General features: G+C 36.7%; 2 protein-coding genes across 6 annotated transcripts in view; one reads left to right on the plus strand and one right to left on the minus strand.

The window, feature by feature from the left end:
• LOC118762993 overlaps nt 1–6,010 on the plus strand; it is a 28,945-nt gene extending 22,935 nt beyond the window's left edge. Inside the window, exon 4 of the mRNA XM_036502110.1 lies at nt 5,301–6,010. Within this exon, the coding sequence (XP_036358003.1) occupies nt 5,301–5,335 (35 nt within the window). The 3' untranslated portion in view covers nt 5,336–6,010. The remainder of the gene's footprint in view (nt 1–5,300) is intronic.
• LOC115210721 (metalloreductase STEAP4-like) overlaps nt 1–9,051 on the minus strand; it is a 9,392-nt gene extending 341 nt beyond the window's left edge. The window contains exons 1-3 of one of the 5 annotated variants that reach the window (XM_036502108.1): nt 8,832–9,051; nt 8,329–8,477; nt 1–1,744 (exon numbers count right to left, since the gene is read on the minus strand). The exon at nt 1–1,744 is cut by the window's left edge and continues 341 nt beyond it. In XM_036502108.1, the coding sequence (XP_036358001.1) occupies nt 320–1,711 (1,392 nt within the window). In that variant the 5' untranslated portion in view covers nt 1,712–1,744; nt 8,329–8,477; nt 8,832–9,051 and the 3' untranslated portion in view covers nt 1–319. Of the gene's footprint in view, nt 1,745–4,460; nt 4,484–8,328; nt 8,661–8,797 lie in introns of those variants that run through there. The other 4 variants (XM_036502107.1, XM_036502109.1, XM_029779423.2 and 1 more) reach the window with 4 other exon arrangements.
• Between the last annotated feature and the right edge of the window lie 2,511 nt (nt 9,052–11,562).

The following is an 11,562-nucleotide window of genomic DNA, read 5'->3' on the forward strand; positions in this document are numbered from 1 at the left end:
TGTTTGCCTTCAGTGCTAAAAAGTGCTGTCACCAAAACAGGTTCAATGTCCAGTCAACCCAATAGCTGCGCCCGATCGTCTCCTTCCGTATAATTCAAATGATTATTTTAAGATTTATTTCGACAACATGATGAGTAAATACAGTCGTGATATGAACAAAGATTTTGAAGTCATGCATACTAAGTCGTTTATTTGTATAAGCGTAATCTGCTCACTGAATCTACCATGATTACATGCAGACAATTTTATAACCCTTACATATCTATGCTCTATATGGAATAAAGTCTCTGAGTTAATTCTGCTTTTATTGTTGTTGCCATTAAACTGAAGTGACTGCTTCATGATTAATAAAATATTTCTTAGATTTTTTCTTTTTCTGCCAAAGAAATTTAGCTTCCTTGCCAGCACGAATTTGCCGAAGAGGCCTAAACACACACGGTAATAATAAAATAATCTTGAAAAAAAGAACAGTAAGTGGAAGTATACTGGAAATAAAAGTAAACGATCGAATCAAAACGAATGGTTTTGTCAAAGTAATCCACCAAGGAGCCCCGTATATTAGAACGTGTGTAATACCAACAGCTAAAGTAAAGTAGCCGAGGTAAGATTGTATTAGAGCGAACTCGTGCCAATTCAAACGTTCTAATATGGAAGGTATCGTAGAAACAGCTAAAATGGCCATAGATATATATGTGACAACACCGGCCAATAACATAATTTCGCCATGTTTGTAAAATGCATAGCGTTCTGGAACTTGAACAGTAATATTTCCTTCTAAGTTATAGTCTTTGTATTTCGCAACTACCAAAAAATGGTAAGGATTACCGGAAGCCAATATCAGAACTGATATAATCATATGAAATGTGGCGAAGAAAAATGCCCACAGACCTATTTGTTTTCGAGATTTCAACCAGCGATCTAACCAGTTAGGAAATCGTTTAATTTTGTTACCGTAATAGAGCTGGAAAAATGCCGCCAGCTCTCCCGGTAGATAGCAACAAGCCAGGAGGAAAATGGCTGTGGTACAAACTGCTGGGTTGAAACGTCTCAGGGGGAAAGAACTCCAGTCAATTGTTTCTCTCATAAACATTCTAGCAATCGACCATAGCGTAAATAGCAAAAACGATACCCACGCAAAAATTGTTGGCGAAATCCATTCAGGAAATATTTTAGCAGCAGTATGTTCAATATCACGAGCAGAACGCAGCATACCTCTGTCAATGGGTGTGAAACCTATATTTCGAGTTAACTGCATCACTCTTGTTTTAGCTTCAGCATCATCACTACAAATAAAAACGTTTTTACTACCACCAAAACTTTCCGACAGGAGGGCCCAAGATGACAGAACATTAAATCCCTTCACGACGCGTGCACCCGTGTATTCACACAATTGTTCAGCATTAGATATTTCTTTATCTATGGTGTCATTTGAAACCTCAACTATTACTTTTCCTCTCAGTTGTTTCTTAAACTGAGACAATGTTGAATAGTGAATCGGTCGAATGGCAACAATAACCATATCAGAATGCTTTATACAACTATCAATATCAACGACCTCTATATCTGAGAAATATCTGTCAATGACTTCTAAGGAACGATTTGAAGGATCTCGACTTCCCATGATCACATCATAGTTGCACTTGAAAGCTCTCAAAGCGAATGCTCGAGCAAAATCTCCTGTGCCAAGAATGCTTATTTTCTTAGAATCCATGGTTTAACTGGAAGTTGAGTAAGAAAGAGTTATCTGAAAGAGAAAAAAAAACGGTAAACAACAAATTAGATGTAGTACTTACTACACATGCGATAGAGTTGTAAGAGCTCGTTTTTTGGGATTTATAGCCAAGAATCGAAACCCTAACCTAGATTTCCCTGCGAGACCTTTGCCTTTCTTTCGGCGTTAATACCCAGAGACTTATGGGGCCACCTGTCAAACTTGTATTGATTCCTTTGTCTGAGTTAGAATTCTACGGTCATTTGGATGTTATTGATAGATAAGATATATATATTCCTTTGTTCACGAACATACATTCAGTTTTCCCCATAAATATAAATAGGAACTCTGAGAGAACATCAGCGGTCAGTTTTCCTTCGCTTCCACAAGCTGTATGACTTCTCTTTATTGCGAGCAGCTTTTCGTACAAGACACGATCAATCATTGTTGTCATTCACCTTGTACTGCTGAAATGCCGACTACTACAGCCTTTGTTACATTTGGTGAACCCGACGTGATTCGAACCTCCTCTTTCATTTTCCCGTTGCCATCGTCATCTTCACATCTTCTAAACAAGTGGATAAGATATTGAAATTGCTCAGAGTTCGCGATTTAAAATCCACTTGAAGCGTTTCGTTCTTTTTCTTAGCAAAATAGTTTATTTAATGCTTATTTTATACTTCCTTTTTACTATAAGCTGTGAGGAAACATTCAGGAAGATTTATCAAGTATCGATACGGACCTCTGATCACTAATGAGCAGATAGATCAATTATTTAATGCATTATGTACTATTATATCTATCAGTTTTATGTGAGTTCCAAAGGCGCCATAGAATGCATTTCCATGTTTCAGAAATGTATGCGGCATTGTCAATTTTGGGAGATGAAACCGATGTGTTTGAACGCTACATCAACTTAGCATTGTTGTAGGATTTCTTTTGTTGTGCTTGATGTTATTTTAGTGTTTCATCTGTTGTGTAGAGTATGTAGTGGATCTAGCATGCATGAAGTGGATTCGAACCACCACAGCCAAATTTAAATTAACACTGCTACAGAACTTTTCCCACGATGGAACAATGGTTTTTCCGTGACAGCAGTTTTACATTTTCCAGATGCCTTTAGCTAGGCCGAAATAATGTCTTCACCACTTGACCCTTTCTAACCTCTTCTACTTCACCAAAAGCTAGAATAGAGATAACAAGACCACCAACTAAATCTATTGTTTTCAATGATATATCTATCCTTCTAGATAGTTATAAAAGCAAGTATACCCCAAGCAAAAATCAGTTCGTCGCAGTCGTGACGACTCAACGGAGTAGTCACCTTGGTGACAAACTCGTGAGTTGAGAGAGAGCTAACATCAGTTAGTGAACTGACCACTAGAATCATGGAGGCAGATAGACAAAACGGCCAGAGGGAAAAAGAAAGACAACGTTCCACACTCTCTCACTCTCACTAGCTCCAATTCTGTTCTCTTACAACATCATACTGTGGATCTTGCATGCATGAAGTGGATTCGATCCACCATAAATATATACAATGTAAGTTTCATTACTTTGTTGAGTAGTGTTCGTGATTTCTATGTGGTGTGTGAGTTGTATGATAATGTTGGATGTTGATTGCGTGGACTTTGTACCGTGTGAGTTGCATGATGCTAGGTGGAAACTGTATTTTAATGTGATTTGTTGGTGCTATAGAATCGGGTGTCAGTTATATAAGAGTATGTATTGTGTCAGTCCATTGGGTGCTTCTGTTTAGAGTATGTACAGTGTGAATTGTGTTTTGTGTATATCTTTTTTGAAGGCGCATGGCTTAGTGGTTAGCGTATTCAGCTTACGATCGTAAAGTTGTGAATTCGGTTCCCGGCGGTACGTTGTATCCTTGAGCAAGACACTTTATTTCTTGTTACTCTAGTTCATTCAGCTGGCAAAAATATATATGTAAGCCAAATGGCCCGCCTTGACACGTTCTGCACCACGCTTAATCTCCTTGAGAACTACGTTAAGGGTATGTGTGTCTGTGGAGCACTCAGCCACTTGCACGTTAATTTCACGAGCAGGCTGTTCTGTTGGTCGGGTCAACTGGTCGGATCAGTACATGTCGTCGTCGTGCCCGACGGAGTGCCTATTTTTGATATCTGTTGTATACCTTATATGCATAAAGCTACAGGTACGTATTCTGCAATAGTCACAACTCTAAATATTGAATTAACATCTCGTAGGTAATTCTCACTAATTCCACAGTTCCATGATCGGTATTGATCAGATGCTCGTTTAACTAATTATTTAAAGCAACGTGAGAATCAATACCTTGTCATCCAGTTTGGTAGAATAGTAACGAAATATCCCTAAAATCTTGGCGTCCTAAAAGTGGTAAAGACACAGTAGGTAGTATAATTGCAGATACATTTGACTGTAGGTCTTCAGACTCAGGACTGGTCTGGTGTTAAAAAATAACAACACAGTTTAAATTTTAAAAGTATACTGAAATATTTTACATGAATTATCTCGTTTGAATATGTTGTCTTCCAATTGATTTTTACTGAATATAGCCAATGCATGTATTCTATCTATCTTTATGTTATTTTACTACTGTCAGCCAATTGGCTTTGGCCATGTTGATACAGCGCCACGTATCCTAAGACTTCTAATCTTCAGATCTTTCATTTAAATTTAAGAAACTATAATGCTTTCCAGAAGCCTTTACACGCTCGCGTGATCGATTAAAAATAGCAGCGAAATCACTCACGAATTGTATTAGTTCAGACGCTCAGCCGGGCGCAAAAGATGGGGAGGTCAAGGCCAGAACAACATTTATTATGGGTCTGCGTATCAAACAATGATATGAGGCTGTAAAAAAAAGTAGGTGGAGTAGAAAATGAAGAGGAGGAGACGAGAGTGGGAGGGGGGGAAGGAGAAAAAAAATCTTGTATATTATATAATATAGATTTCAAATTATGACACAAAGTCAGCAATTTCGGAGGCAGGAGTTAGTCGATTACGCCCACACCATTGCTTGATTGATATTTATTTTATCGATCCCAAAGGGATGAACATCAAAGTCGACCTCAGTGGAATTTGAATTGAGAATGTAAAGACGGATGAAATTCCGCTAAGCAGTTCACTCGGCGCGACTAACAATTCTGCCAGCTCGCCGCCTTTGCATATTATGTTGATTTCTAACATAGGTATATGGCCTCAAGTTTTGTAGGAGAAAAAGTTGATTATAATGAACTCCATTTCCTAATTAGTCCTTATTTTACCAACCTCAGAACGATCAAAAGCAAAGATAACTTAAGCAGGATTCGAAATTAGAATGTAAAGAGGCCTCTGACAACTCTGTCAGCGTTCTCACACACACACACACTCTCTCTATCTATTCATCTACGTATGTATATATATATATATATATATATTATATATATATATATATATATATATATATATATATATATATATATATATATATATATATATAATATATATATATAATTTCTTCTTAAGGGCACTCTTGAGAGAAACAGAATGCTTTAGGCATTTTAAATGCCTTCTTCAAATTTTATTAAAACCGATTTTTCTATATTTCTAGAGATAAAGAGAGTAAATGAGAAGAACCGGGCCTAATACTAGACTGCTGTTTGATTTATCAACCTCAAAAGGATGAAAAGCAACCTTGACTTCTGTGGGATTAGAACTGAAAGTGCAAGGACTCGGAACGAACTCTATCTGATGCTCAACGACTCTGCGAACTCACATTTTGTGTGGGCGCGCACCTGTGTGTGTATGCATGCGCGTGTATGTGCGCGCGTATATATGTGTGTGTGTATGTGTATGTACACACTTACATGTATATACATAAACATACCAACATAAATTTTTGTTGACTCACCAAGACATGATATATTACAGAAGTCAATAAGTAAGCTAAGTTGATTTTTATCACTTTCCCGAAAAGTCAAAATATATTAATTAGAGCCGTGAATTTTTACATATTTTCAGATGTTTTAGTTGTGAAACTACGTTTAAATCCCCCTCCCCACCAAAAAACCCCATTGAAATACACCTTAGCTGTGGGATCAGTTATGACCCAGAAGAGAAACGGATATATGTTTCATTTCGTTTTTTAGCACTGTGATCGATGGGAATTAGCACTGCTTTTTTCTTTCACCTCATTTAATGAACTACAAACTGGTGGAAAATACGACTAATTAACAGACGATAGCATAGCACAGTAGCTCTCAGTCGGTTTCTAGGTCTCCCACAAATTTTTAAAACCATATCCAAAGCTTTAAAAATAATTTATACTGGTTTATAATCTTGAAAAACCTGATAAAAATAATTTTATTATAAAAGTGTTTTATTAATAAAGTATGAAAACAACATTTTTCTACATCCTCTTTTTAAATGTTTAACTTGTAAGCAACTGTTGTCTGCCTGCTCATTCAAAGAGCACTGCAAATATTTTCATTTGATTCCATGTGTATCACAAAGTTAAAAAAAAATTGCGAACCACTGTTTTAGTTTCATAACCACAGAGTAGGAAATATTATTTCAAAAATTTGAACTTTGCAGCGAAGTGACTGTCAAGGGTGCCTCCTCTTTTGATCATTTGTGAAATGTCAAAATATTTAGTTTTGGCTCAAACAAAACAGATTTCGCATATCAAAACAAAACAAAAAAAGCACGCACATAGTAAAAAGCACCCACCCACAAAAGGCGCAGGCATGGGTGTGTGGTAAGATGGTCACTTTGTAGACACATGATTTCAGGTTCAGTCCTACTTCGCAACATTTAGCCGCATGACGATCAATGCCTGTGAATGTATTTTGGAGGCGGAAACTGTGCGGAAGTCTATCGATATATATATATATATATATATATATATATAATATATATATATATATATTATATATATATATATATATATATATGTATGTATGTATGTATGTATGTATGCATTTGCTAGTGCGTTCGCTTGACAACTGGTGTTGATTTGTTTAAATTCCTGTAATTTTGCCGTTCAGCACGAAGAAAACCGATAGAATAAGCACCAGACTTAAAGAACTAGTGTTGGAGTTCGATTTAATTGATCAAATCCTTTGAAGCGGGACGCTGGCTTCACCGCAGTCAATAAGTAAAATAATAAGAGAATGAACGAACTCGACAGGCCAGATATATCAGCTGCATCAGCTATTTTATCTCACAAGAGCCTTCCTTCAGCTGCGACGCCTTCATCCCAATTTGGCGAAGACAAGTGGACGCCCGGAACCCGAAGATGGAGTCAGAAAGAAACCGGTACCAGTGGAACATTGAGATTGATGTAATTGACTAACCTTCCTACAATGATTTTAGGACTTGTGCCTATAGAAGAAAGCATAATATATATAATTAAATTATATATTATAATCTATCTATCTATCTATCTATCTATCTATCTATCTATCTATCTATCTATCTATCTATCTATCTATCTATCTATCTATCTATCTATCTATCTATCTATCTATCTATCTATCTATCTATCTATCTATCTATCTGTCTGTGTGTGAGTTAGTGTCAGTCCCCAACTGCCGCTTGAAAACCTGTGTTGGTTCGTTGACGTTCTCATGACTTAGTGGTTCGGCAAAACAACCCGATCGATTTGTTCGACTAAAATCCCTCAAGGAGGTGAACCAGCATGGCCGTAAAAGATGAAAAAAAAACGTATTTGTGGTAATGTGTATGTATATGTGTACTTGGTAATGTGAATATATCGAAGTGTGAGCGTGAATGTGTGTGTGTGTGTGGTGTGTGTGTGTGTGGTGAAATAACTTTTCAACCACCTCTCCTACAGTCAACCAATCCGATACATAAAATATGACAACTTTTATTGATCACACTAATAAGAATATTTGTACTATGCTTTTGCTTTCTATATCTCCGGGAGTGGTCAATATAAGTACCAGTCAGATACTGGCGTTGATTCAATCTACCATACTCCTCTTCTGTAACACAAGGGTCTCCAACCACCAGGCTTTGGACCAGTGCTTAGGCCGTGGACCAGAGCGAGCCGTGGATAATTTTTGATACTGGGCCGCACAGTCTAATAAGAGTAAAATCAAAATGCATAATATACTAAATAATATTTACATTTGCATTATATATGCATAATAACAGGGGTGGCGAGCTGGCAGAATCGTTAGCATGCCGGACAAAAATGCTACATTTCGTCTACCTTTAAATTCTAAGATCAAATTTCACCAAAGGCGACATCATTTCAGGGTTGATAAAATAAGTACCAGTGGAGTATTAGGATCGACGTAATTGACTAACCACTCACTCCCACTATAATTTTAGGACTTGTGCCTATAGAAAAAAGGATAATATATATATAACATATATAACTATTAAATTATATATTATAGGCTTTGTTGTGTTTTGTTATGCGCGAGATCCCCGCCACCACCACAATCTGTAGAAAAATTGTCTTGCATGAAACCAGTCATCTCTTTAGTTGGTTCTTACATTACTTTTTTGAGAAATTGTTTTGTTTTGCCAATAAAATATAGCAAAATGACAAATCCAATATCAAACAAAAGCACAGTAAAATTTTTAAAAATCATAAAAATCAAACTCACCTGAAGTTGCAGATAATTTCAGTGAAATATTATGAGCCTTTTTTTTTTTTTTTCTTAAAAAAATGTAGTCAAAAAATTCTCTATTCAGAAATATTTTTAGGGTTGTATTAATTGTCTGCTGTGTGAAACCACTTTTGAAATCCTTTCAGCTGTTATTGAAAAATATGGGAGTTCTTTGAATTAACATATATAGTTGTTATATAAATTGCAGTCTAACAGGAAGTCAAACTGTGTATAAGTGTGTGTCAGACTGAAATGAACACACACACACGCACACACACGCACACACACACAGTCTCTTTCTTTTCTTCTTTCTTTCTTTCTTTCTTTCTTTCTTTCTTTCTTTCTTTCTTTCTCTCTCTCTCTCTCTCTCTCTTTCTCTCTCTCTCTTTCACACACACACACGTATATCAGCGCACGTACATATACACGTACATAATACACATAATTTAAGTATCATTAGAACTACCATCTTCGCCACCGCCGCCGCATCATATTATTACCTCTGTACACATATTCATATCAGTTACACCATTTTCCTGCTAACCCTCGTGTCATCCTAAACTACGTCACGAAGAATCTTTCTCTTCAACGCCGCCCTTAGTTGAAAACATTAACTTTGAATACTACAGAACCCTACTTCCGCAAACACTAATAATGTCAAATCATAACAAGTCCACTTTGGTGCCATCACCATTATCACCATCATCACCGTCTCCAAGATCGTCCCTGCCGCCGTCACTACTAAACCACCACCACCACACTACTACTACTACTACTACTACTACTACTACTACTACTGGACTACTACCACTGCTGCTGCTGCCACATCATATTCACCCCTCACACTGAAACTTACCCTACAACCACTTCTACTCCCGCTTAACAGTACCCCCATCACCACCACCACCACCACTATTACAAAACTAACGCCAATAACGCCACCGATCCCCACCCCCGTCACATCAACTCCATCACTACCATCATGTCGATAAGTTCATCATATTTTTCAATGACAGTCAAGACAGTCAAAATTCAAACTTTGGCGGCGATTTCATTTTGGTAACACTTCATTATTTAAAAAAATAATTCTTTAATGATGTCTTATTAATATTCCATTTAAGCGTGCATGTGTGAGAGAGTGTGTTAGTGCATGTGTGTAAGTGCGTGCGTGCGTGCGTGCGTGCGTGTGTGTGAGAGTGTATGTGTGTGTGTGTGTGTGTGTGTGTGTGTGTGTGTGTGTGTGTGTGTGTGTGTGTGTGTGTGTGCACGTGTGATTTAATTTATTGAATCTATGTATCATTCTGTACATGTCAGTATATGTGAATATGTATATCAGTACATAGTGTTTTCTGTTCTCCTGGAGTCTGCTAACATAGCTGTGATATATATATATATATATATATATATATATATATATATATATATATATAGTGGGTCATCCCATAAATAATGCGGTTTTTTTCAATTGTATGAACTAAAAGTCGGAGGTGGACAGGATAAACTACCTGCATCAACTTACTTTAAAAGCAGGTAGTAATTTTACTTTGTATTTATTCTTAATGCAAGTTTTGAAGAGTGCACCTCGATTTTAACAGCTATAATGGAAGTGACAAAGGACCATATTCTGCTTTATGAGTTCAACAGCGCAACGGAAAGTGCGAGGAATATTAATGCAATATATGGTGATCGAACAATAAGCGTAACCCAGTGTCAACGGTGGTTTCAGAAATTTCGAGTCGGAAACTACAGTCTAGAAGATGAGCCTCGTCCTGGAAGATCTTTAGAACTCGACGAGGACGTCATGCAAACTCTGGTGGAACAAAATCCCATCGTAACTGCTGAGGAACTAGCAGAGAAGCTTGAATTTGGTCATTCAACTACTCATCGACACCTGCGTGCTATCGGAAGTCAGCAAATTGGGTCAATGGGTTCCTCTCAAACTCTCCGAGTTTAATCGCGCGCAGAGAGTGAATGTGTGCTCTTCTTTGCTGTCACGTCTCACGAATGAACCTTTGTTGGACCGAATAGTGACTGGCGACGAGTAATGGGTTCTCTATAAAAATGTCAAGCGTCGAAGACAGTGGATAGGGAAAGGAGAAACATCGGCACCCCAGGCTAAAGAAGGTCTTCACCTACGTAAGGTGTCGTTATCTGTTTAGTGGGATATGAAACGTTTAGTTCACTTTGAACTTTTAAACCCAAACCAAACGATAACAAAGGAGATCTACTCTGAGCAGTTTGAGCAGCTTAAGTCAGCGCTAGGAGAAAAACGACCATGTTTGGTTTCAAGATGAAAGGTGTTCTTCCATCAGGATAATGCTCGGCCACATACAGCGAGGATGAAATTCGAAAGGCTGGAGCAGTTTGAATGGGAAACGATGCCACACCCACCATATTCGCCGGACATTGCCCCGTCTGATTATCATTTATTCGGCTGTCTACAAAATCATTTGGACGGAAAAATATGAATTCTGTAGACGAGGTTTGAACAGTACTGGAGGAGTATTTTTCATCACGGACAAGTGAATTTAGGAAGAGAGGCCTTGCAAGTCTACCAGATAGATGGAAGTGCATTGTAGAAAATGAAGGAGAGTACATTTTAGATTAAAAGAAGTATAAAAAACCGCATTATTTATGGGATGACCCAATACATATATATATATGTATATATATATATATATATATATATATATATATGTGTGTGTATATGTATATATATATATTATATATATATATATATATATATATATATATATATATTATATATATATATATATATATCTATATATATATATATGTATAATATATATATATATATATATGAATATATATATGTATATATATATACATATATACATACATATATATTTATATCTATATCTATATCTATTATATGTATATATATTGTATAAGGGATCGTGGGTAAATCCAGAACAATGCGAAGTAAAAGCAAGGCAAATCACAAGAATACAAATCTTGTGATTTGCCTTGCTTTTACTTCTCACTGTTCTGGCCTCACCCACGATCCTTTATACAATATATTCTACACAATTCTTCATAGTATCTATTCCATTATAATACATACATACATACATGCATACATACATACATACATACATACATACATACATACATACATACATACATACATACATACATACACACGCGCGCACACCCACACATATATCTACTACATATGTGGGAATCTGTGGGTGTGTTTGCTTGTGGCGT

This window comes from Octopus sinensis, linkage group LG4 (assembly GCF_006345805.1).
Source record: "Octopus sinensis linkage group LG4, ASM634580v1, whole genome shotgun sequence".
NCBI classification, from domain to species: domain Eukaryota; kingdom Metazoa; phylum Mollusca; class Cephalopoda; order Octopoda; family Octopodidae; genus Octopus; species Octopus sinensis.